This window comes from Canis aureus, chromosome 7 (genome assembly GCF_053574225.1).
Source record: "Canis aureus isolate CA01 chromosome 7, VMU_Caureus_v.1.0, whole genome shotgun sequence".
NCBI classification, from domain to species: Eukaryota; Metazoa; Chordata; class Mammalia; order Carnivora; family Canidae; genus Canis; species Canis aureus.
This window is the reverse complement of record NC_135617.1, coordinates 67,422,957-67,448,271: the sequence shown is the minus strand read 5'-3', so window position 1 is coordinate 67,448,271 and position 25,315 is coordinate 67,422,957. Positions and strand designations below refer to the sequence as shown.

The 25,315-nt window shown below is 39.7% G+C and overlaps 1 protein-coding gene across 3 annotated transcripts in view; it reads left to right on the top strand.

Annotated features, from left to right (window-relative positions):
* Nucleotides 1-24,168, top strand: part of MAPK14 (mitogen-activated protein kinase 14) — a 75,859-nt gene extending 51,691 nt beyond the window's left edge. For 2 of the 3 annotated variants that reach the window (XM_077904276.1, XM_077904278.1), the window contains exons 9-12: nucleotides 10,259-10,338; nucleotides 16,746-16,824; nucleotides 20,127-20,300; nucleotides 21,317-24,168. In XM_077904276.1, coding sequence (XP_077760402.1) covers nucleotides 10,259-10,338; nucleotides 16,746-16,824; nucleotides 20,127-20,300; nucleotides 21,317-21,384 — 401 coding nt within the window. In that variant the 3' untranslated portion in view covers nucleotides 21,385-24,168. Of the gene's footprint in view, nucleotides 1-10,258; nucleotides 10,339-14,332; nucleotides 14,413-16,745; nucleotides 16,825-20,126; nucleotides 20,301-21,316 lie in introns of all 3 variants that reach the window. The other variant, XM_077904277.1, reaches the window with a different exon arrangement.
* The last annotated feature ends 1,147 nt before the right edge of the window (nucleotides 24,169-25,315 follow it).

Sequence of the window (25,315 nt, the reverse complement as noted above, 5' to 3'; positions counted from 1 at the left end):
TGCCAGGAAATGTTAGACATCATCTTCATTAGTGACTTTGGGAAACAGTTATTCCCTTTACCTTCCCACTCTTTTGTCTACCTATGAATCATTATGGTTTTATCTCACAGATGGCTGTCTACTCCCTGATGGCTTGACTCTTTTAGAATGCTAACTTTCAGGAGCACCTGGGTGGCTTAGTCGGTGAAGCATCTGAGTCTTGATTTCGGCTCAGGTCATGATCTCAGGGTTGTGATATTGAGCCCTACATTGGGCTCTCTGCTGGGCATGGAACCTGCTTAAGACTCTCTTTCTTTCTCTCTCTCTCTCCCCCTCTCTCTCCCTCTCCCTCCCCTTCTCCCTCTCTTTCCCTCTCCCTCTCCCTCCCCTTCTCCCTCTCTTTCCCTCTCCCTCCCTTCCTTCCTCCCTCTCTCTTTTCCTCTCCCTCTCTCCCCCCTCTCCTTCTTCCTCTCCCTCTGCCCTCCCTTACTCTTGCACATGCACATACTCTCTCTTGAGAAATATAAAATAAAATAAAATAAAATAAAATAAAATAAAATAAAATAAAATAAAATAAAACTAACTTTAAACCTGTAAGAAGTCTTCCTTTTTTTCCTTTTGTGAACTTTAGGTAGAAAACCTAGCATTTAGACTTTTTACAATGGGCTTTTTTTTTAATACATGAAAATTCATTTCAGAATTCTTATTTTAGGGGCATCTGGGTGGCTCAGAGGTTGAGCATCTTCCTTTGGCTCAGGTCGTGATCCTGGAGTCCTGGGATCAGGTCCCACATCAGGCTCCCTGCCTGGAGCCTACTTCTCCCTCTGCCTATGTCTCTGCCTCTCTTTCTGCCTCTTTCTCTGTGTCTCTCGTGAATAAATAAAATCTTTATTAAAAAAACCCCACAAAATTCTTATTTTAGTAAAGCACCATTTCTTTTCTACTTGGCTCTTTTTTGAGACAGATATTCTCCTGGATCATAAAAATCAAATTCAGAAGATTTGTATTTTTAATATACATAACCCCCATCTTGTCAGTTGCCATCTGTGTAGATGTAGCTTTGGTGGCCTGACAAGGAAAGAGGAAAGTGTTGTCTATTATTTTTTTTCTTGCTTGAAGTGTGCAATTGCTTATAGTCTACCATAGTGGTTCTTAACTCTCATTTTTCATCAAAATACTTAGGGGAGCAAAATACTCTGGGGCACCACCCCAGAGACTCAAACCCACACTTTATGTGGGGTGAAAGCACAGGCTTTGGCATATTTTTTAAGTACCCAGTTGATTCTAGTGTATAATAGGTGTTAAGCACAACTAGAGTCTAACTCAATTGAGTCTTACTTTTAACTTTTTAGGCTGATCCTAAAAAAACATTTAATTAGGCAATCTTTCTTTCTTTCTTTCTTTCTTTCTTTCTTTCTTTCTTTCTTTCTTTCTTTCTCTTTCTTTCCTTTTCTTTTCCTTTTCTTTTCTTTCTTTTTCTTTTCTTTACTTTTCCTTTTCTTTTCTTTTCTCCTTTCCTTTCCTTTTTCCTTTCCTTTTTCCTTTCCTTTCTTTCTTCTCTTTCCTTTCCATGCCAAGGAGATCAGAAAGTTTAGAATTGAGACTTATTTACCTAAGAGGTCGAGAGGATATTAGAAAACCTCTAATTGAACTCCCTGTTTTTTATAGATGAGAGGAAACCAAGACCCAGAGACGATAGATCCAGAACTGTTATTTATGACTCAGGTCACAGTTTCTTAGCATTATTTTATTTGTTGCCTATTCCTCTTATTTCTAGAACTCTTCTTCTTCCTTTTTTTTTTTTTTTTTTTTTTAGAACTCTTCTTAAAACCTTTGGAGAATGTACTGGCTCTGCACAGTCTTCCTTTGCCCAGAAAAGCATGCAGCTACTGCTTATTTGTGATTTTTATTTTTATTTTTATTTTTTTTTATTTGTGATTTTTAAATGCAACTGAATGCTGCAGCAACCTCTAGAGCATGCTCTTTATTTGAGTGCCTTCTTCTCCCTATTTTTCTCATTTATTAACTATCTTGTATTTAGAGATACTTGTAGTTTTAGCTTCTAGATAAGTGCTATCTAATAGAATTTTCTGTGGTGTTGCAAATGTTCTCTATTTGTGCTATGCAATGTGGTGGTTGGTAGCCACAGCCACATGTGGCTACTGAGCACTTAAAATATGGCTAGTGAAACTTGGGAGCTGATTAAAAATATTTCTGTGGTGAAATGTATTAACATAAAATTTGCCATTTTAACTTTTTCTTATTGTGGTAAAATATGCCCAACAGAACTTCCCATTTTAACCTTTTTAAAATATACAGTTCATGGGCACTAATTACATTAACAAAATTGTGCAACCATCACCACTATTGTATTTCCAAAACATTTTTATCACACCAAACCAAAACTCTGTGCCCATCGAACAGTACCTCTCCATTCTTCTTTCCTATAGCCTCTGATTTCCTTTCTTCTACTTTCTGAATTTGCTTATTCTAGACATTTCTTGTAAGTGGAATCCCATAATATTAGTTCTTTTGTTTCTTGATTATTTTCCTTAACCATAATGTTTTCAAGGTTCATCCAAGTTCATCCTTGTTTCCAGAACTTCATTCCTTTTTTTATGGCTGAATACTATTCCATTGCATGTGTATGCCACATTTTGTTTATGCACTCATCTGTTCATTGACATTTGGGTTATTTTCACCTTTGGCAATTGTGATTAGTGCTACAATGAATATTGGCATACAGCTATTTGTTTGAATCTCTGCTTTCAGTTCTTTGTGGTGTATGTCTAGGAGTGGAATTGTTGAGTCATGTGGTAATTCTTTGTTTAGCTTTTTGAGGAGCCACCAAACTATTTTCCACAGCAGTTACACCGTTTTTGCCCACCAATGATGTATGCATAATTTTTCCACATCTTCACCAACACTTGTTCTGATTTTTTCTTTTCTTTAAATTATCTTCTTTTTTTTTTTTTTTTAATTCATCCTCGTAAGTATGAAGTGGTATCTCTTTGTAGTTTTAATTTGTATTTCCCTAATGACCGATAATGTTAAGCATCTTTTCCTGTGTATATTGGCTATTTGTATATCTTCAGTGGAGGAATATCTGTTCAAGTTGATTATCCATCTTTTAATTAGATTGTCTTTTTGTTGTTGAGTTTTTAGTTCTGTATATATTATGGATATTAAACCTTCATTAGATACATGATTTGCAAATATTATCTCCCATTATGTGGGCTGTTCACTTTCTTGATAATGTCCTTTGAAAAGGTTTTGAATTTAATGAAGTTCCAATGTATCGGTTTTTTTCTTTTGTTGCTCTTGTCATATCTAAGAATATATTATCAAATTTGTGGTTGTGAAGATTTACTGTGTTTTCTACTAAGAATTGTAAGGGTTTATCTCTTAGATCTTTGATCCATTTTGAGTTAATTTTTGTATATGATGTCAGATTAGTAGTCCAACTTTATTCTTTTGCATGTGGAAATCTAGTTGTCTCAGCACCAATTGTTGGAGAGACTGTCCTTTCCCAGGGGCTGGCACTTCTGTCAAAGGTAATTCTATTCCATTGGTCTGCACATCTATCCTTAAAGCAGTCCCACACTGTTTTGATTCGGGCAACTTTGATTCCTGTAAGTTTTTGAATTCAGAAAGTGTGAGTCAGTCCTTCAACTTTGTTCTCATTATCAAGTGTTTTTTGTTTTGGGTTTTTTTTGTTTTTTTTAGGAGTAGTTTTCCTTTTCTTTTCAAGGTCTTTTGTAATCCCATATAGATTTGAGGATGGACTTTTACATTTCTGCCAAAAAGGCTATTGGAATTTTGGTAGACATTGTGTTGAATTTTTAGTTCACCTTGGTAATAGTGACATCTTAACAGTATGAAGTCTTCCTATCTATGAGCACAAGATGTCTTTCCATTTTTTATTTCTTAATTTCTTTTATAATTTTCATTGGACAAAACTTTCACCTTCATGCTTAAAAGGCATTTTATTCTTTTAGATGCTATTGTAAATGGAATTGCTTTCTTAATTTCCTTTTCAGGTTGTTTATTATTGGTGTGTGGAAACACAACTGATTTTTGTTGATTTTGTACCGTGCATCTTTTTTTTTTTTTTAATTTTTATTTATTTATGATAGTCACATACACAGAGAGAGAGAGAGAGAGGCAGAGACATAGGCAGAGGGAGAAGCAGGCTTCATGCACCGGGAGCCCGACGTGGGATTCGATCCCGGGTCTCCAGGATCGTGCCCTGGGCCAAAGGCAGGCGCCAAACCGCTGCGCCACCCAGGGATCCCCTGTACCATGCATCTTTACTCAATTTGTTTATTAGCGCTGGTAGATTTCTTGTAGGTTCTTTGGTATTTTCTATACATAGGATCATCTCATCTGCAAATAGAGATGGTTTTACTTCTCCCTTTCCAGTTGTTCTGGCTAGAACTTCCAGTACAGTGATGAATGACAGTGGTGAAGTGGGCATCCTTGTTTCGTTATCAGAGGGAAAGTTTTCAGTCTTCATTGACTATGATTTTAGCTTTGTGTTTTTCATAAATGCTCTTTATCATGTCAATGAAACATCATGTCAGAAATTCCTTTGTATTCAGTTTTACGAGTGTTTTAAATCTGAATTTCAAAATGTATTAGATTTTATATAGATTACATATAAATTTAATCACATGTGATTACTGGTATTGCATTGGGAAGTTTTAGATCTCTACAATTCTTGTTCCTATTCTGCTTTTTTCTCTCTCTCTTTTTTTTTTTTTTTTGTCATTAGTCTCCTTGAAAGATTCTTTTAGTACTGGTTGTTAATAATCCTTGGAGTTTCCCTAAAGGTGTAGGAAATACTAATTTTTCTTAAAGGTAATTATACATTATTAGCTTTTCATTTTCATTTATGACTATGTAGAACCCCTCTTCCAGGTAGGTCAAAAGCAGTATTATTTTTTTAAGGAATGAAGCACTGCCTTCCAAGTCCAGTTGACTAGGTATATCAAGTGGACATGGCTGGTGGAACTTCATATTTCGGAGAGAGTGAGGATATAGAATGTCTCTTTAGGTCTAGTGCTAACTTATTTCAAATGCCAATCGTTTTGGGAAGTGACCAGTTAGAAAATGGTTTTATTAACACTTAATAGTCGGTAGCCTAAGGAAGAGAGGAGGTAAGTTTCCCAGCCCTGTACACGCCAAATACTGTGTTCTCTTCCAGAGGTCACAGCATTTGCTTGCTGTGGTTTTCTTTTCCTAAGTAATCAAATGAATTTCCTAAATGTGTACAACTTTTTTTCCTTCTTTTATTTTAATAGAAGTGGTACTCTTAAGATATTAACTAGAGGATAATGGAGCTGTTGAGTTATAACCCACTTGCCATTAGCTGCTGCCTTACTCTGTATGAATTTCCTTAGTGTATTAAATTTGCTCCTTAATTCTTCTTTATTCATTTTTTCTTTTTATTTTTTCAAACATTTTATGAAATACTACAAAAAGGCAAAGAATAATGTAATGAACACCTATGTTTATAGCTCTCAGGTTATGAGATAAAACATGACAATAGAGCTAAAAATTTTTGGTGTACCCCTTCTGTCACATTTACCCCTCACTTGTAGTCACTAGTTTCAAATATTCTCTTATTCTATTTTTTGAATTAAAAAAATATATTTTTAGATTTTATTTATTTATTCATGAGAGACAGAGAGAGAGAGAGAGAGGCAGAGACACAAGGCAGAGGGAGAAGCAGGCTCCATGCAGGGAGTCTGATGTGGGACTCGATCCCAGGACCCTAGGATCAGGCCCTGGGCTGAAGGCGGTGCTAAACTGTTGAGCCACCCGGGCTGTCCTGAATTTAAAAATTTTTTTTAAAAGTAAGCTCTACTCCCAGCAGGGGGCTCAAACTCACAACCCTGAGACCAGAGTTGCATGCTCCACCAGCTGAGCAAGCCAGGCACCCTTGTTCTCTCTCATTTTAGAATTTATTTATTTGCTTAGGAGGGAGAATGGTGTGGGGCAAAGGGAGAGAGAATCTCAAGTAGACTCCCTGCCGAGCACAGAGCCTGACGCGGGGCTCAATCTCACAACCCTGAGATCATGACCTGAGATCATGACCTGAGCCAAAACCAAGAGTTAGGCACTCAACCAACTAAGCCACCCAGGTACCCCTGTTCTCTCTTATTTTTTTAAAAAGCAGTTTTCCTAAAAAATGTTGAAGAAGAAGAATATTTCACTAGACTATTTGCCTTTTCTTCTCCAACTTGAAAATACAGATTTTTTTTCTCCCAGAAAAGATTGGAATTTTCATCTGTATCCACAAACCTAGAATACCTTAAGAATTTGTGTGTGTGTGACAGTGAAAATGACTGTTCTGACAACCAAGAAGAGAAGAAAGTAGGGTAGGTCTTCTCATAGTCCATCCTGTCATCCTTTCCTACCCTCCAAACATTAATATTCTGGATTTTGTTTCATTGAAAACTGTGGGTCACGTGCAGCAGTTAGTTGCAGGGATATCCTGCACCTGTTCCCTTCCTCATCTTTAATTCTCTGGCCTGTGGACACTTTCTAGGAGTTGCCTAAACACTTAGAAATGAATAGAATATTCCTCTCTTCATTTCCCTATGATCCAGTATCCTTAGATTGATTTCTTTATCTGTTCATTCTACCTTTTACTTATGTTACAGAGAACCTAAAGAGTAATCTTAGCCCTCAGTGGTTGTTTTAGAAAGGACCAGGAGATCTATGATTTAAATTTTGACGATTTGATCATGACAGTTAAAATATGTTTTTACCTAATAGTAAAAATTTCTTCTATCTAGGGGGAAAAAGGGGTTAAACCAGTTATGAAGGATGGCTTGTTGTGGAAATAACTAATTGTCATAATGTGGTAAATTTTGCTTTGCTCTGCTTATGTAGCTACTTGAAGCGCCCTCTGGCCTTAACTGCCTGGACAAATTCTAGTAGCTGGTACTATTGGAAGACTGACCTGTATTTCTATGGATTTGCCAGTTGTTGGAGAACCTATGGTGATTTCTTCTGAGGTCTGCATGCTTTGACTTCTTTTATGCAAGTGCTTTTAGCTACTAAGTAGGTTTTTATTTTGCATTGTGTGTTTACTAATCTCCTAAGTATTGGCTACTGTGCTGTACCAACTCTCTTTGTCCATGGCCCTTACACACTCTTGGCACTATATTTTTATACTCTCTATGGTGTAAATGCTTCAGATGGAGTGTTTGAGAACTTTGTTAGGCCTGATATTAAATGAAACGACTTTTCTTAACTTTTTTGTATTGAGACTTCCCATAGAGTATGTTCATTTTGGTTTTGAGAGCAAGGCAGAGGGGATAGAGCTGAGTTTAAAAGCATATTACAGCAAGTCTTTTTAAGCCAACCAACATTTATCAGACTACTCCGTGGAAGGTGCTAGAGATAGGAGCAGCTATCGCCAAAAACAGAATGATCATAATCAGTGGAAAGTAAGTTACAGGAGTTACTGGAACAAATGTCTACTCTCTGATTATAAAATAAGACAGTGATAATAACGCTATAACAGGTATAACTAAGTTATTGAGAAGAAGTAGAGATTAATTTGAGCCTAAGATTCATGGTTTGAGTAGGACTCTGAAAAAAAAAAAAAAAAAAAAGAACAAGCTTGGTAGGAGGGGAGAGTAGAGGGCATTTCTGTTTGACTTGGATAAATGAAAAGCTAGAAGCTTTACAGTGCCTAAAAGATTTGGCATGCATTGAAGCATTGAGTACATTAAGGAGTAATAGTTTGAGGCAGAGTCAGGAAAGAAGCTTGATGCCAAACCAGAGAGGGCCATGAGGGGCTGAGGAGTTGGGGCTTTATACATCAGGCCTGTGATTGATTCGTACCTGCAAAAGCAGGAGAGAGGCACACGGGATCCCCCACTCATGGCTGTAGTGAGCCACTGTGGCCAGTGGGGGTGGCACAGTCTTCAGGTATGTTAAAGTGAAGTTAGGGCAGTTAAGCAACTCAGCCCAGAGTCTGCTGCCGTCCGTGGAGAGACTATACAACTTGACTCCTTTTTGTAGTCAGAAGTCTCTTAAAGGACAGTACCAATCTCAACAGCTTTATTTATAGAGAGTAGTTTTGATACATATATTGTAAAACTACCTGCTTGAGAGTTGAAGTAGTTTAGTTGGTTTCCATATATGATATGCTTTGTGAGGTGGGGTAGCTACCCACTTGAATTTGTTCTGGAAGAGTGTGAGGGGAAGTAACACTTGTAAACTGAATCATTTTACATGAGCAAAGGGGGATGCTCTACAAATTCTACTGTTGTATAGTTAATTTTAGAGCAAGACAGTAATCATCCGCCCTCCCCACTCTGTCCCCATTAATGCATACTTTAGATTTTTTTCTTGTCAGCATTTTGAACTGAGAATCAGTATTGAAATTTTAATTTCCAGAATACATTGATTTTTGCCATTTGCAGATGACAAAATTTTCTACTAATTCTTAATTTAGAAGCAATTTGTATGAGTGGACTTGTTTCTAATTTATCCTTGTTTTCTATGGAACACAAGTTGTTTAGGTCTGGAATGGGGTTGAGCAAACCTTTACTTAAAGAGCCAGATAACAAATATTCTAGGGTTTGGGGATCGTATGGTTTCTGTTGTAAGTACTCACTCAGTTCTGCTGTACATAAAACGAAAGCTGTACATAAACTAACAGGCATGGCTGTGTTCCAGCAAACCTTTATTTTCAAAACAGGCAGCAGGCTGGTCTTTGCTGACTCCTATCTAGAATTTTCTTCATTTAAGCCAATTTCATATCTGGAGGAGAAAAAAAAAAAAAAAAAAAAAAGAACAGGGCAAGATGCCAGTGTTATTGCATAAGTAATTCCTGTAACTTGGGCAACTATGGTTTGCAGAGGCCATTATTTTTAAGTTACACCATATTACCTTCATATGTGTAATCATAGGCAGAAGTATTTTCTTCTGTCCTCCTTTCCATCCTGCTCTCCCTACCCCTCAAATATTCTGAGAGCCCACCATGGAGCAGATGGCAGGCTAGGTGCTGGGAATAGGTGGCACAGTCAGGGTGGCTCCTGCTCTCATAGAGCCACAGGTCAGCAGAGGTGACAGACGGGAAGCAAACAAAATAATTCTAGATTGTGATAAGCACTTTAATGTTTGCAAGCATTGTGCTGAGGTAGAGAATACAGGGAAGAGGGGGCTTCTTTATGTTGGGGGCAGCCTCTCTGAGGAAGTGAGTTTAAGCTGAGACCTGAAGTTGAGAAGGACCTAATATGTGAAAAACCTGACGGGATTTGTCAGGTTTTTCACGTATTAGCATCAGAAGACGGTCATCCTCCCCTCCTTCATCCCCCCAATGTCAGTGTAGACACAGATAAACTATTCACACCTTCGTAGAGAATATTAAAAGCTATTTTATATGATTTTTTTTCCTCTCCCCTTTTAACTTCCTTTTTTAAAGCAAGGCTAGAGGCAGTAAGAACAACTGAAAAGTTTTTGTCTTCTGGTTAACACATGCGCATACATTCTGAGTGTGCATGGAAGAGTTGGCTACCAGAATTAAGGTTTGGACATTGTAGCCTATTGTTCAGAGCCTCTGGGGTGTGTGAGGTTTGTCATTGCTTTTGTGAAATGGTAACCTCTGGCATTCTGCTACACTATGGCGCTCCTGAAGAACATGTGGATGCGGTGAGGGAGTGGGGCCCTCTGCTGGTCGACTGTCACTCATCACTCTTGTGCGCCTGCCATAGCCTGCGTCCAGGCAGAGGCTTGAAGGCCCCTGTCATATTACAAGTCCCTTGGGTTAAGCCTTCGGGAATATTCACAGGTGGTCACAGCTAGCTCTAGCTCCTATGCTCTGCTGCTTTTTTTGTGTCTGTAGCACTCTGCTTACCAGTGCTCTTCGCTTAACTGGCTACTCATGCTTTGGTGGAAGGTGAAGAGGTGGGTGTGGACAGAGTGAAGCTTTTGTGTTTTCACGGGCTGTCTTTAGCAGCTAAGTACCCAGCTAATGTCACTTTGCTTTACTGATAAGTGACGTTGACAGATACACAAAATGAATATAAATCGGTGATGTGTGTGGCAGTGTTCTGAGTCTTTGTACAGGAGGAGCATGTTCTACTTGAAGTGACCGTCGTGCAGAAGCCTTGATCCAGATGAATTCACCATTCTGGCTTGGTTTGGGGTTTTTAATTTTTGTTATTGGGGTATTTTGTTTGTTTTGTTTTGTTTGTTGTTGTTTGTTTTTTATTTTTATTTTGTCCCAACATTTTCCTTTATAGTCCACCATTAGATATTGATCAGTTGAAGCTCATTTTAAGACTCGTTGGAACCCCAGGGGCTGATCTTTTGAAGAAAATCTCCTCAGAGTCTGTGAGTTGATGCTTTGATTGTAATTATCTGCCCTTTTGGGAGCCTCTGCCACTTGCCTTCCATCAGTCTGTACTTTGCCCTGAGTATGTTTGTAAGCATGTGTGCCCTTTTGTGCTGACTTTCAGGATGAGGGATGTGTGTGTGTGTGTGTGTGTGTGTCTGTCTGTATGTCTGTGTGTACATGCACTCATCTGCCCCCATGCATGAGTGTGTTTTATTCTCTGTTGGAGTATGTACTTAGATCATGAGAGCTTGTATTGGGCAGTAGTATCCATGATTTGAGATTGTAACTCATTCCATGAAATTAAAGAAAATTTGTCTACGTTATCAAGCCCTGACATCATCTTTCTCAGAAGTTTACATGCACTTAAGCTCTTTTTATGTTTTGGTTAGTGTTTGTTCTCAGAGCGTGAGCTTTACCACATATTAGTGTAGCTTCACTATAAGAATGAAGTGTGCATTGTGTTCACACTACTGCCCTTTTCCAGAAGTTACTGCCTTTTACTGCTTTAGAATAGACAACTCGCATATCTTGTATAAGTTGTCTGTTCCCAACAAGGGCACCTCTCCACCCTGTTTCCAGACCAGTCCTGGTAACTCATATCCTCTGGAGTAGACTTGTAAATCCTTCCTCCCACAGCCTCCCTTTGTAATTACAAGTCAATAACCTGAGAAAAAGCTTTGGCGCTAATGCTTTCCTGCCTCTAAGCAGGGATTTAGAGAGAAGCCATGGGAATGTGACTCTGGCTTACTTTGGCTTCAATTTCCTGCTGTTGGTCATTTTCTGGGGCCAGAGGCAAGAGAGAAATCATGAAAGCTCAGCCTTTCTCCCTTTTCTCCTCTGTCTGCTGCCAGGCAGTTGACTAAAAGGGAAAAAGAACTGTGGAGCCAAGCTCCAAGTGTGCCTTCCTGAATTCTCCTCCCAGCATTCTGACTAAAGGGGTCCCTTTGCCCAACTGGAAGGAATGCTGGGTGGCTTGAGGCAGGCTTGAGCAGGTGAGTTTGAATGGTGCATCATCTCTCTTACAAAATAAAGAATATTGTCATCTGGTATGTTTCTGGTACATTCTACTAACAGACCACAAAGTCCAGTGTATTTATGAATTTCCACTCTGAGAGATGTAAGATACTGTGCTGGCTCTATTATTTTGTTTCATTTATTTATTTAAGATGAAGAAGGAAAAGCACAGAAAAGCTGTGACTTGCCTGAGTCATGCACTGAGTCACTTGGCAGAGCTGAGCATAGATCTCAGATGTTCTGATAACATCATCTTTATTTTTTTATTTTTTATTTTTTGATAACCTCATCTTTAAACTTTAATCTCATGCAATTGCACACTATTTTGAAAGTCATTTGTCAAAGTGACTGACCACTGTGCCAACACAAAGGAGTGGGGAAGCTGGATAGAGTGAATCAAAGAAGATAAGAAATGGTGCTTTCTTGTTTTAAATGCATGTACTTAGAAAGACTGGTAATAGAGAAGACATGGGGGCAAGGGAGTGGGGGTGGGAGAAAGTTCAGTTTATTTACCAATAGTACTAATGAGACTAAGATAGTAAATTCATTCTCTGTCTGGGAATGGTCACTAGCAGCTCTTTCTCAGTCCCTAATCTGCCCTATAGATATGTGTAGCTAGTCACAAGATTTTTAAAAGAAAAAGCATGGGTAATATCATATTTACCTATTATTAATCCATCATTTATTGTTAAGAAAGAAACAAAATCAAGTGCCCAACCTAATAATGAGATGTCTTTATCTTATGTGAAATAGGGCACATCATACATTTAAACAGCTCTAGAGTTGGGCATAATAAAATTATCTACCAGAATGCAGAATGTACTCCAATAATAGTGTGTTGAGTATGGGAATAAGAGAGGCTTTTTTTCCCCCTACATGGTTATGATGAATGGATTAAAAGGTTTTAAACATTCAAAGGGGTAGACAAGATTAATTTGACATTAGTAATAATGCCCCAAGTATCAGTTTATCTTAAAAGCACATGATGTGTGTGGGACGCATGGTGTGTAAATAACAAAGCCAGGTGAGTAAAATTGTTTTAAGAATTTTAAAAATTGAAGGAAAAATTCATTAGTGAAGGAATGTAATAAAAGAAAGCCAATAGCTATTTTCATTACTCCTGCAAAGTAGTAAGATGGTGATGCCATAATTTTTTCAAGTCTTTATTTAAATTAGTTAGTTAACATACAGATGCCATCATTTATGTAGAAATCCAGTCAACAGGTATTAGGACATTGTAAGATAATGCAATAATGGATGGGCTGATTGAGAACAAGTTGGGATGTGCTGTAAGAAAGGGGATAAATGGCCCATGGCAGCTAAGGAGAGAGGAGTGTTTTGCTTAGTGACCCAGTACCTATAGTAATCAGTGAAAGAACAAAAAGTCATATAAAGAAACCAAAAGCCCTTTCACTGACTCCCATTTTTCCCTAGAAATATATTCTTGCTAACCTCCTGACAGGAAGGGGATATAATAATGCATTTGACTAAAGGAGACAAAAGTAGAAATTGCACAGGCCAAGTATTGTTCATAAGAAAGAAGAGGTGGCAAGATTCAAAGATTTTAAAACCCAATTGGTATTCTACTATTCCTAGTTTACTTAATGAGCCATTTTTATTGTATTTCTTCACATGCAAAGTACTGTTGGTATGTCATTTGTTTAAAGGCAAATCTAAACTTTGTTGAGAGAATGTTAAAAGGGCTTCATGCCACCTTTTAAATTTGCTGGCCTCTGTCCTTGGGCATAAGGAGTATGAAAGGCAGGATGCAGCACATATTCCAGCTCTCTCCTTATATATTTGCAGTCCCCTGACCACTAGGGAATTTGAGTTCTGAGGATGAGGTAATGTGAAAAATTAGTGAAGGAAGCCACAAAGAAGTGTAATTGCTTGACCAGGGTGTTCATTGAAGATGCTGCTATAACCAGGGGTGGGGATGGGGGAATTAATAGTTTACAAAGAAAGAATAGAGACAGATTTTTATTGAATTGCAATTGATTTTTAAAAATCCCATCACTACTCCTTTAATAGGAACATGTGATAAACTAACAGTTCATGTAACATTTTGGAGGAGGGGGACTTGTGTTAAAGTTGATGGGGCAGCAAGAAAAGAGAAGTTTGACATGCCACTTCCATGTGTGCTTGTGCATATGGAAGACCTACTAGTTTCGTCCTTGTCAGATCATTGCAGAGCATTTTGCAGACTTCTTCCCAGCTGTTTACTAAGTGAAGTCAGCCTATTCACCTGTTAGAAACTTGTGGAAGAAATCACTGTGGCATGCTACAATACCATCAGCAGCCTGTGACTTCTATTTTGTCTTTGCCATTAGCTTCTAACTTTGCCCTGTGTGTCCTCTTTCTTCATCACCATTGTGTGTTTGGCATGTTTTATAAATGTACCACTACTAATGTCTTTGAAACTTGGCATTGCTTATCAGCTCGCACACCCACCAATGTTTTACATTTGGAGGGGTGGTGCCTTGGAGAGTTACCAGAACCTGTGCCACGAAAATTTAACCACTTCCTTGAATGGATATATTGAAAATTTTGTTTTGTCCAAAGCTGAATCAAAATTTTCTGAATCATCTCCATTTACCCCCTCCCCCTCCCCAAAGCAAACAGGTTTTGGCCATCAATATTTGAAAACCATTCTCCGGCTGGCATCCTGGATCAAGGGGCAGTCCCTTTCCAGGGAGCCTAAAATATTTCATGTTAAAGATGATGCTAAAATAAAAGAGAAGTAATTTTTCTTATCTGCATGGCCAGTTCCTGGCTGCATGCCTAATAATTCTCATGCCATTCCATAGAAGCGTGCGTTCACATGCAGCCTTGGGCTCTGGCCTGGGATGGATGGGACGGGTGGGAAATTGATTTTTTGTTCATTTGGGGTGGCTTTTTTGGCCTTCTTGAGAACTTGAGTTGAAAGTTATTTTTTTGCACTGTATGTTTAACAATGCCCTTGACTAGGCATCTAAGATATTAACCAGCTTCAGCAGATTATGCGTCTGACGGGGACCCCCCCTGCTTATCTCATTAACAGGATGCCAAGCCATGAGGTGAGAACAAACAGACTGTATAGGAATAGCCAATTCAGAAGGCCACATTCTCATTTTATTGCCACTGTATAACCAACACAGTTTTTAATATCACTGAGTGCTTGCATGTGCCTTGAGGGGCTACTAAGGTGATGAGTGCGTATGTGCTATGGCAGGATGCTGACATTTGGGATAAAATGTCATCCAATCCTATGGGTTGAGAATATAATTTATAGGCTTGTAAATAGAAAATGATGTTACTTTTATATTTGGGTTTTATAAATTTAGTGCTCGAGAAGCCATTATGTTTTCCTAGTTAGGGTATGTTAGCATCTGATGACTGTAGCCTGGAAGTGTATTTAACTGAGGGCCATTAGGATGCTTTCCTATTCATTAGTTTTTTATAATGACCAAAAGAAGATTCTTCCCTTAAGTTAAAAACCAAATCTATAAAATATCCAACACTGATAAGTACTATATTTAAAAGGAAATATACAAATAACATGGAATAAATATGAACACTTCTATAGGGTTAGGTGTCTTCTTTACCATTCTTACTACTTAATCTTTAATGTTAGTTTTATTATCAGAGATGGTTGAGGCACTTCTTTCTAAGATGTCTTTAATGTTTTTGGGAGCCAGGTTGGCATCACAGAGGCCCTTTGCAGCAGCAGTGTTTCTATTTCAGTTATATGCAGGTAGTTTTAAAATTTACCTTTATGTATCTTATTAGAGGGATGACTGTTCTCTGCATAAGACAGGTCTCTCTTACCTCTGTCTTCCCTTCATCCTCAAGTAGGAAGGGATTACAGACATATGGATATTCAATTCCTGGAACTCTCTTTTCAAATTGGAAAGATTCCCAACAGCTTTGCAAAGTGGACCTCTTCTACTTGGTCCACGTACAATGACTAAGAAGGTGAAGTTGCCCTAGTAACCAGAACTTTTTCTAAGCTTGTGTGTGGAAATACACAGACACACACACACACACACACACACACACACACCTTTACTGTTGAGCTGTATTAAAATAGCAATTTTAAGGAAGTTTTATCTCATCTTCTCAGATGGACTGAGAGTGGGATTTATTTTTTTGAAACTGGGAAAGTCACAGACACAGCTTAATACCTAATATCTAAAGCACACATTTATGAGTTACATTTGTATTTACATGATTAATCTCAAGATCAGTTTTTGGTTTGCCTTCATAGAGCTATCAGTCCTTAAAAGTATCTGGCACCGAGAGTTCCTTCCAGTGGAGTTTGGAAATTGTGAAGTTGAAACACCCTTAGAGAATGAGAGCAAACTTTCTAAAGGCAACAGGGAGAACAGCTAATGTTTGTTGAGCTCTCACTCTGCACCAAGTACTGTGCTAAGGAAGTACTGGTTTGTTATCTCCAATCCTTGTGTGGTAGACATTGTTAATCTCTTTTTATAGAAAAGGAACTCAAGCCTTAAAGAGAATAAGTAACTTGCCCAAAGTGATAAAGTCAAGATTCAAGCCCGTTCCACCATAGGGACCAAACTTCTAAAACTATATTGGTAATATAAATGTTGTTTGTGTCAGAATTTTAGTTTAAAGCTCTTTCATGAGTTTTATCTAATGTGAATATCACAATAACTGTATGATAAAGGCAAGCCAAATACTAATATCTAATACTAATATTTTGCAGAAGAGGTCACCGATATGTCAGTTGAGACTTATGAAAGAAGATGTAGCATCTAAGTGGTAGGGGAAAGATTTCTGTGTAGGCCATGTAACTTATAATCCACTCTTCTTCATTTCTCTAAGTTGCTTTAGTATTTTTAAAATGTGTTCAGGACTTTTAGAATAATACAGTAAGCTTATGTTTACTTCCTTGTTACCAACATTACTTTGTTAGCAAGGTTTAACACTGATGCCCTTTTTATGAACTAGGAGTACGTACTGAGATCAGCACCATCAGAGGACTACTGGTCCTCAACTTTAGGAGTACATATCCCTATGCTAATTATAGGTTTCTAGAAAGGCTATCTCAGAAAGGAGAGCTTCTTAGATATCTTGGCCTCCTTTTTTATTTTACTTGTGATCCTTTGATTAGAAAGCTAATAAAAGGGGACTTAGTTGCTTAGCATTCTCCTTCACTGGAAATGGAACTGTGAGAGATAACTGGAATAAACAAAGGTGCTGATCACATATATAAGGGCTTTGGGATGGCAGTAAGAGAAATCTTTAACTGACTATCAAAGACAGTCGTAAACATTGAAGCTAGCACACTTTGTCAGTTAACACTTGTTCTTTGGCAGGATCGAGACTCTCTGGGAGCAGTAACATTACTGAACAAAGCCATTTTGAAAACCTCTTATTTTTACAGGCAAGAAACTACATTCAGTCTTTGACCCAGATGCCGAAAATGAACTTTGCAAATGTATTTATTGGTGCCAATCCCTTGGGTAAGTTGATCATATCCTTACCTCATGAATATTGAATTGTTAATGACATAAATTAAGGATTTAAAGGAGAGTTTTTCCCCCTTTTGATTAAACAGGGTACCATTAATTAAATCCTGAAAGGTGGTAAGTAATGCTGTTTGGGTTTTTTGGGGAGGGAATTTTATTTTACAGAGAGAACACAAGCGGGGGGAGGGGCAGAGAGAGAAGGAGGCTCCTCACTGAGGAGGGAGCCCTGATGCAGGGCTCAATCCCAGGACCCCAGGATCATGACCTGAGCCGAAGACCAGACACCTAACAAACTAAGCCACCCAGGCACCCAGGCCATTTGTTATCCATGTTTGTGTTGTTAGGTTTTTTAATCACATGATATGCTTATATGTTTATATGATGTAGAATGTGGTAGGAGGAATGGGCTTGTACGGTGAAGACAGGACAGCAAATAGTGGGGATGTTGAGAGGAGAGATGAGAGGTGCAGGAAGAAGGAGGTACAGAGGAAAGCCTATGACTTCGCAACTGCTGCCATTGTGTGGTGTCCCTTTTTTTTTTTTTTTTAATTTTTATTTATTTATGATAGTCACAGAGAGAGAGAGAGAGGCAGAGACACAGGCAGAGGGAGAAGCAGGCTCCATGCACCGGGAGCCCGACGTGGGATTCGATCCCGGGTCTCCAGGATCGCGCCCTGGGCCAAAGGCAGGCGCTAAACCGCTGCGCCACCCAGGGATCCCCATTGTGTGGTGTCCCAAACCAAGGGTGAAAACAGCTGAAGCACAGATAGGTGTTTAGAGGACCCCCAGGAGCTCCCTGCAGACTGCCCTGCACTGCCTGTAGCTTCCCAGTGCTACAGGTCCTGCTATCCTTGTGCACTTTTCCTTTCTTCTCTTCTTCTATATGCCCCTCCCTGCCCCCCCCCCGCCTCCCCCACCCCCATTCTGTCTTCTTTGTGGAGATAATTTGCCACCTCAGACTTTAAGGAATGGCTCCACATTCCTTCCTGCCACCATCACTTCCAGGATCCTTTGCAGAGGGAAGTAACAGTGGTAGCTGCAGGATATGTACTGCCTTGGCTAAAATGAAAGTTGATTTCTTCCTTGAAGTTGGCGTTATTATGTGCTTTGGTTGGCTCCTAAAAGTGGCACTGCCTGAGACCCTACCTCCCTGAATCAAGGATTGTGCAGTGGACAGTGCCATTTAACAGCAGACAGGGAAAAATCAGACCAGGCCTTCCTGTGACAGGGAAGGGAGCCATGTCATGATAATAGTATAAGCAACCTTCTCACTTTCCTGAAGATTGTGTTATGTTGGCATGTTAAAAAAATCATCCCTCTGCTTGGTCCCAGCAGCTGTACTTCAGGTTGTTTTGCCCTTTGAGAGCTGATAGTCATGACACCCTCTTCAGAAGTTGTAATGAAGGCTAAGTGGTTTCCCCTTTTTAAGTACTTTGTCCACAGTGCTCGTTGAGAGTGATTTCAGTGTTCCTGTGATAATTTTTACAATAGCAGAGATGCTTACATTCTTCGAAATGTTGGGCAGTTCTGGGTGAGTCTGTGTCAGCCTTGGAGATTGTAAGTATGTGAGTTCTCAGCAGGGCTACTCTCCCATCCAAAAATGAGCCCACAAACTCGTCAGGGCTATACACAGAATTCTATGCCATTGGTTCAGGTTTGCATCTGCCCCGATCTGCTCCCCTTGGCTCTGTAGGATTTATTTGAGTTATATTATCAAGTTCAAGGATCTGTGAGAAGCTCTATTCAAGTCATAAATACTCTAGGATGTTGGGAAATTATGCTGGATGCTGGTAGTTTTCTTGTCTGTCATTCTGTTTTGAATGTATTTTCATCCTATCAGTTCATGTTTCAGACCTGGCAGTGCTCACTGTTTGACTTCCTATTAGCCAACTCCAAGAGATTTGTTAACTCATTTTTCTAGAGAAGGGAGATAAGGGGGCGGGGAGTATGTGTGTGTCCCCACAGCTTATTTAGGTCACATCCATCCTTCTCTGGAATCATGACATTTAAACATTCAAAAGAACTGGATACCACTTAGCAATACAGACTGCCAATGAGTTGAATGGAGGCTTTGGGCCATCTGGTGCTCAGCACGGCAGTTCTCAGAATCTAAACATGCCTGATAGCTCATTGCCAAATAGTGACGTCATACAAAGAGTCTCTTCTTGCAGACAGAACATGGTGTTACTGACCACGAACTTGTGCCCAGCATATTAACTGAGCAGGAACACACCGATGATGTAAATAATGACAGCTGCATTTTGTCAGTCACTGACTTCATGTTCAACTATTATTCTCAAAACACGAATTAAAAGTTGAATTGACCTTTGATATAGTGTGTGTTTGTATCTGTCAAGATCTTAGAGGAACCTTTTCCTTACCCCTGACCTTATTCCTCATCAAGGTATTGGTTATCAGGACATGGTTCTTTTCACCCTAGGAACCTCAGTCAGATGTAATGTGTGGTTCTTAATTGGATCCCAGTTTGAACAAACCAGGTGTAAAAGACAACTTTGGGATAACTGGAGAAGTTTTAACATAAACTGGATTTTTAGATGATATTTCAGAATTATTTGTCATATATAATGGTTTTGTGATTATATAGAAAGATGTATTTATGCTGAAATATTTAGAGGTAAAGTGTCATGTCTATCATTTTATTTTAAAATGGTCCAGCAAAAGCTCCAAATAGGTAAAAAAAGAAATAATGTTAATTGTTGGATATGGGTGGTAGGCGTATGAGTAATCACTATACTATTGTTTTGTATATTGAAATTTGTCATAGTGAAAATTTTATATTTCTTTTATCCAAATACCGTGTCTCACCCACACACCCATGTAAAACCCTCAGTTTGTTCATTGTTGGAAGATCTGTTTGATGAATATTCATTGCCTTATGTTAGTAAATAAACAGCACAGGGAGACAAAAAAGTGAAAAATCAAAAAATCCCTGCTTACCTTTTCTAGATTAGTTTGGTTATAAGTTTTCCTTTTGACACAGTTTGAGTACAGTCTTAGCTGTTTGACACTGACATTCTACAAAAGTTTGTTCATACAGAGTCTCGGTTATTTTTAAAACTTGTTCTTTAGTAACGTATTCTTAATACAAAACACATCCCTAGACATACATACACATAAAGAAGAAAAGAGATCATGTTTCTTAGAGCAGACACATGGGGGGAGAATTCTTTGTTCCGTATGAAGACTCAATACTGTGTATTTGCTTAATAAGGCCTGATTTTTTTGGTGACGTGTTAAAAACTTTTTTTTTTCCTTCTAATCTGTGGGGCTGATAGCTGTCGACTTGCTGGAGAAGATGCTTGTATTGGACTCAGACAAGAGAATTACAGCAGCCCAAGCCCTCGCACATGCCTACTTTGCTCAGTACCATGATCCAGATGATGAACCAGTGGCTGATCCTTACGATCAGTCCTTTGAAAGCAGGGACCTCCTTATAGATGAATGGAAAAGTAAGTCATAAGAGCAGGATTAGCATCAAGTGTGGGAACTTAGATTTTAAAATGTTTCTTAGGTGAGCCACTAACCAAAAGCTGTGGGAAAATAAAATTTCTGGTTATAATCAATTTGTTAAAACTTGTAACTAGTGTGTCTGATGCAGGATGGATATGTTCTTCTGATGGAAACTGTCTGTTGTAGATGATGACACTTTCTGGACCTTTGAGGTGCTTGTGTCTGGTCTGATTTTGTGCAACCCCCCCCCCTTACATCTGTATAGAGCTTCAAGGTTCTCAGAATCTGCGTTTACAACATCTGTCTGAGAGAAGTAGGGAATAAGGTATTTTTGTAGTTTTACGATTGATAAAACTCTAGAATTATAGTTTTATAATTTTTAAGAAGATTTTATTTATTTATTCATGAGAGACACAGAAAGGCAGAGACAAAGGCAGAGGGAGAAGCAGGCTCCCTGCAGGGAGCCCAAGGTGGGACTTGATCCCAGGACCCCGGGATCACAACCTGAGCCAAAGGCAGACGCTCAACCACTGAGCCGTCCAGGTGCCCCTATAGTTTTATAATCGATAGTCTGCATCTTGTCTGTTACCTTGGACCTACTTAGGGACACAGCCAGAAATGAAACCTATGTCTCCTCTATATCCCAACTTCAAATTCTTTCCATAAAAACACATTCAGAACTCCAGGTAGATCCCAAAGGCAAAATTATCTATTCCGTAGCTTGTAGAAGTGCTCTGCTATTCTTGAGCATCTTCTCCAGAGAGCTTAAAAGAGGAGGCACGGTGGAATGAAACAAATAAGTAAAAATAGTTCTTTTTGTGTATCCTTGAACTTCTATGTAATCACATGTTCCTTTAGGTTATAACATGTAAGCAATGAAGTGGTTATTTGAAGTCGTCCATCCAATCACTGGCCTGGACAGGAGGGAAGGATCTTGAGCTTCGAAGTTAAGAATGTCCACCTACAAGAATAGTCTCAACTCTCACATCCGACTTTTCTCTCTCCTGATTTTTAGGCCTGACCTACGATGAAGTCGTCAGCTTTGTGCCGCCACCCCTTGACCAAGAAGAGATGGAGTCCTGAGCACCTGGTTTCTGTTTTGTTGATCCCACTTCACTGTGAGGGGAAGGCCTTTTCATGGGAACTCTCCAAATATCATTCAAGTGCCTCTTGTTGCAAAGATTTCCTCCATGGTGGAAGGGGTTTGTGTGTGTGTGTGTGTGTGTGTGTGTGTGTGTGTGTGTGTGCGCTCCTGTGCATGTGTCTGTCTGTGTGGGAGGGTAAGAGAATATGAGCAAACTCTGATCACAGTGACTTTACATGGAATTACAGAAGCCCTGTGGCAGCCTCTGTTTGCTCTTTGTGAGAGTCAGCTCAGGCAGGCAAGAGCTGCCATCTTGTTAGGGTTTGTTAAATGCAAAGTAAAAAATATTAAATGGCCCAGATCCCAGTCATGCTTTTGCCCTTTTGGCCTCTCCCATGGCCCTGGCTTGGGGTGGGAGGGGGGAGAGTCGCCTACATCCTGTAGCAGCACAGAGATGGCTCACACTTTCTGGCTGTTTCAGAAGCTGTCCCTCAGCATCGCTCGCAGCCAAGAAGGACCAACTGGCTTCTGTGCACTAGTCTGTGACTGACTTGTTTAGTACGATTCTCAGAACTCTGCAGGTGTGTCCGAAACTGTAAATATGCTTGTGCCTTAAGAGGAGAGAAGAAAGTGTAGATAGGTGAGACAGCACAGCAGACCAAGTGCCGAGCCAGGCAAGTAGTCAGGTTGTTGGAAGGCTGCTCATGAACCTGAAGTAACCAGGGAGCCCTGGAGGCATTGTGTGTGCATGTGTGCGCATGCATGTGTGTGCTTCTCTTCACCCCCCCCCCCCACACCCCAGGGGTTGCTATTTCTCTGCTCGCCCCCCACCTACAGTGCAGAGGTTTCTTGTGTATTAGCCCCAGCAGGCAGAAGCCGGTTCTTGCTGTCATTGTACTTTCTGTGTGCTCTTTATTCCCAGCAGAGTGACGATGTGTTTTGCATGCCTTGCTATTTGAGCATGCACAGCTGCTTGTCTGTTCTCTTTGGGAGGCCCTGGTGCCAGGCAGGTTTGCCAGTGAAGACTTCTTGGGTAGTTCAGAGCCCATGTCACCTCGGCTGATGCCACGGGAAGGTGACCTCATCCTCTCTCCAGCCCCAGTGCTATTTTGTGTTGAACACAATTGATACTCTAGGTGCTTTTGATGTGAAAACTATGAAGAAATGGAACAGATGAGTGTATAGCATTTTCATTCTTGCCATCTGGTTTTCGACAAACTATTTTTGGGGAGCCATCATGGGAAAGATCAGGGCTTTTCTCGGGAATATTTCAGACTTTGGAAAACAATTGTTCTCTTCACTCCCAGTAGCTAATGCTAAGAAATGCTTAAAATCAAAGTGAACAATAAAAATTGCTCATGAGGCCAGAAACTCCTTTTGCTATCTTTGTCTAAACATGGTTATTAAAAAAAGTAATGAGGTGTCTTTTCCACTCTTCTTTGGAAGAGGGTCTTCTTGGCAGCTTAACATTGACTTCTTGGTCTTGGTTCAGGGAGAAATAAATTTTGTTTCAGAATTTTGTATATTGCAGGAGTCCTTTGAGAATGTGATTCCTTTTGATGGGGAGAAAGGGCAAATTATTCTGATATTTTGTATTCTCAACTTTATAAAGATGAAATATCCTCAGGGGTGAAGAAGAATTGTTTTCATAATTTTCTGAATTTCAGGTGTCTTGTGCTACAAAAGGGCCCATGTGTTAAACCCCCTGTGAAATAAGCAAGTGTGAAGCCGCTTCTACTATTGGCTGTGTGATAGAATCTTGTATTTGGGACAAGGCGTATCCATTTCTCTATCACAGCTCAGTGGTACCTGAATTCTGGAGGGACAGGGTGGGACCCCTGAGCCAGCTGGAGCAAGAAGGGAGGAGGCAGGCTGATGGTGATTGCACCTCACCCGGGATCCTACCCCTCTTTAAAGGAAAATGAACGTAAAAGCTTCATCTCCTTTATATGCAGTTCAAATCCTCACCATCCACAGCAAGATGAATTTCATCAGCCATGTTTGGTTGTAAATGCTAGTATGATTTCCTACAGAAATACTGCTCTGAATATTTTTTCATAAAGGTCTTTGCACATGTGATTGTATATGCGTTAGGAGGCTGAATGCTCTTGGAGCCTGGACTCAGCTGGAGCCCATGGAAGAGCTCCTTGGTTTCTGAGCATTGTGCTCCCATCTCCTGATTTCTCTGAACAGAACTAGCAAAAGAGAGAATGAGGGAAATTGCTATTTTATTTGTATTCATGAACTTGGCTGTAATCAGTTATGCCATATAGGATGTCATACAATACCACTGGTTAAAATAAAGCCTATTTTTCAAATTTAGTGAGTTTCTCAAATTTATTATATTTTTATGTTGGTTGTTTTTTACTTAGTGCACAATATGGCATTTTTTCAATTGTGGCCTGGCATATGTTTTCTGGTAGACCTTAATATTGCTCCTGAAATTTAGAAAACACTTTTAACAGAGCTCTTTAATTGTACACTTTATGGTGAAGCAGATCTGAGTCTTTGATGTAGATGGGTAGAGTAAATAGCAAGTAAGGCATAAACATAGCTTGCAAAGTATCACGACACTTGGATGTCAGAGTGGCCTGGGGCAGGGGTCAGCAAACTATGGCCCACGAGCCAGATCCCGTCTACCATCTGTTTTTGTATAGCCTGCTAAAAATGGTTTTTACATTTTTAAATGGTTGAAATCAAAAGAACAGTATTTTTGTAGCATGTGAAAAATAATGTAAAATTCAGATTTCAATGTCTATAAATAAAGTTTTATGGGAACACAACCACACGTTTGTTTATGTATTGTCTATGGCTGCTTTTGTGCTAGTGACAAAGTTAAATAGTTGCAGCAGAGACCATGTGGCTTACAAAATCTAATCTATTGCACTCTCTGGCCTTTTACAGGAAAAGTTTGCCGACTCCTGGCCCGGGACTTCAGTTTCCTTGTGTAAAATGAAGTTTTGTTTTTTTAAGATTTTATTTACTTATTTTAAAGATTTTATTTGTTTATGAGAGACACAAAGAGAGGGGCAGAGACACAGACAGAGGGAGCAGCAGGCTCCCTTTGGGGAACCCAATGTGGGACTCGATCCCTAGACTCCGGGATCACACCCTGAGCCAAAGGCTCAACCACTGAGCCACCCAGGCATCCCTAAAGATTTTATGTATTTGACAGAGACCATGAACGGTGGGGAGATGCAGAGGGAGAGGGAGAAGCAGACTCCCTACCGAGTAGGGAACCCAACACAGGGCTTGATCCCAGGACCCTGAGATCATGACCTGAGCCAAAGGTAGACACTTATCCGACCGAGCCACACAGGCACCCCTAAGATAAAGTTTGTTTAAATAGTTGTTTGGATTCTTTTCAGCTTTGACATCTTAAGCTATCTGTAGAAAGTATATTTTTATTTGAAAATTGCCAGAGAGAAGGTTGTATGCATACATATGTACATTGTTTGTAGACCTTTAAGCAAATGTGTTTCATTACTCTTTTATCTTACTGCCCTTGACAATATTCTTTTTTTAAAAAAAATATTTTATTTATTTATTCATGAGAGACACACAGAGAGAGAGGCAGAGACACAGGCAGAGGGAGAAACAGGCTCCACGCAGGGAGCCCGACGCGGGACCTGATCCCGGGTCTCCAGGATCACGCCCTGGGCCGAAGGCGGCGCTAAACCACTAGGCCACTAGGGCTGCCCAACAATATTCTTCAAAACTACTGAATTACACCACAGGATTAAAGGGCCACAAGGTCTCATGGCTGTTTTCAGGGCCTATGTTGGTGTGCTTCCTTTCTCAGTGGCCTCAGAATGCTAACAGGTGTCCCAGGTGGATTGTGAGGCCCAGCCTGTGAGGATACGGAGAGTGTGCAGCTGGGTGTTTTGTCCTGTGGTGTCTGGTCCCAGGCTGGCAGCTGGGAATAATGGC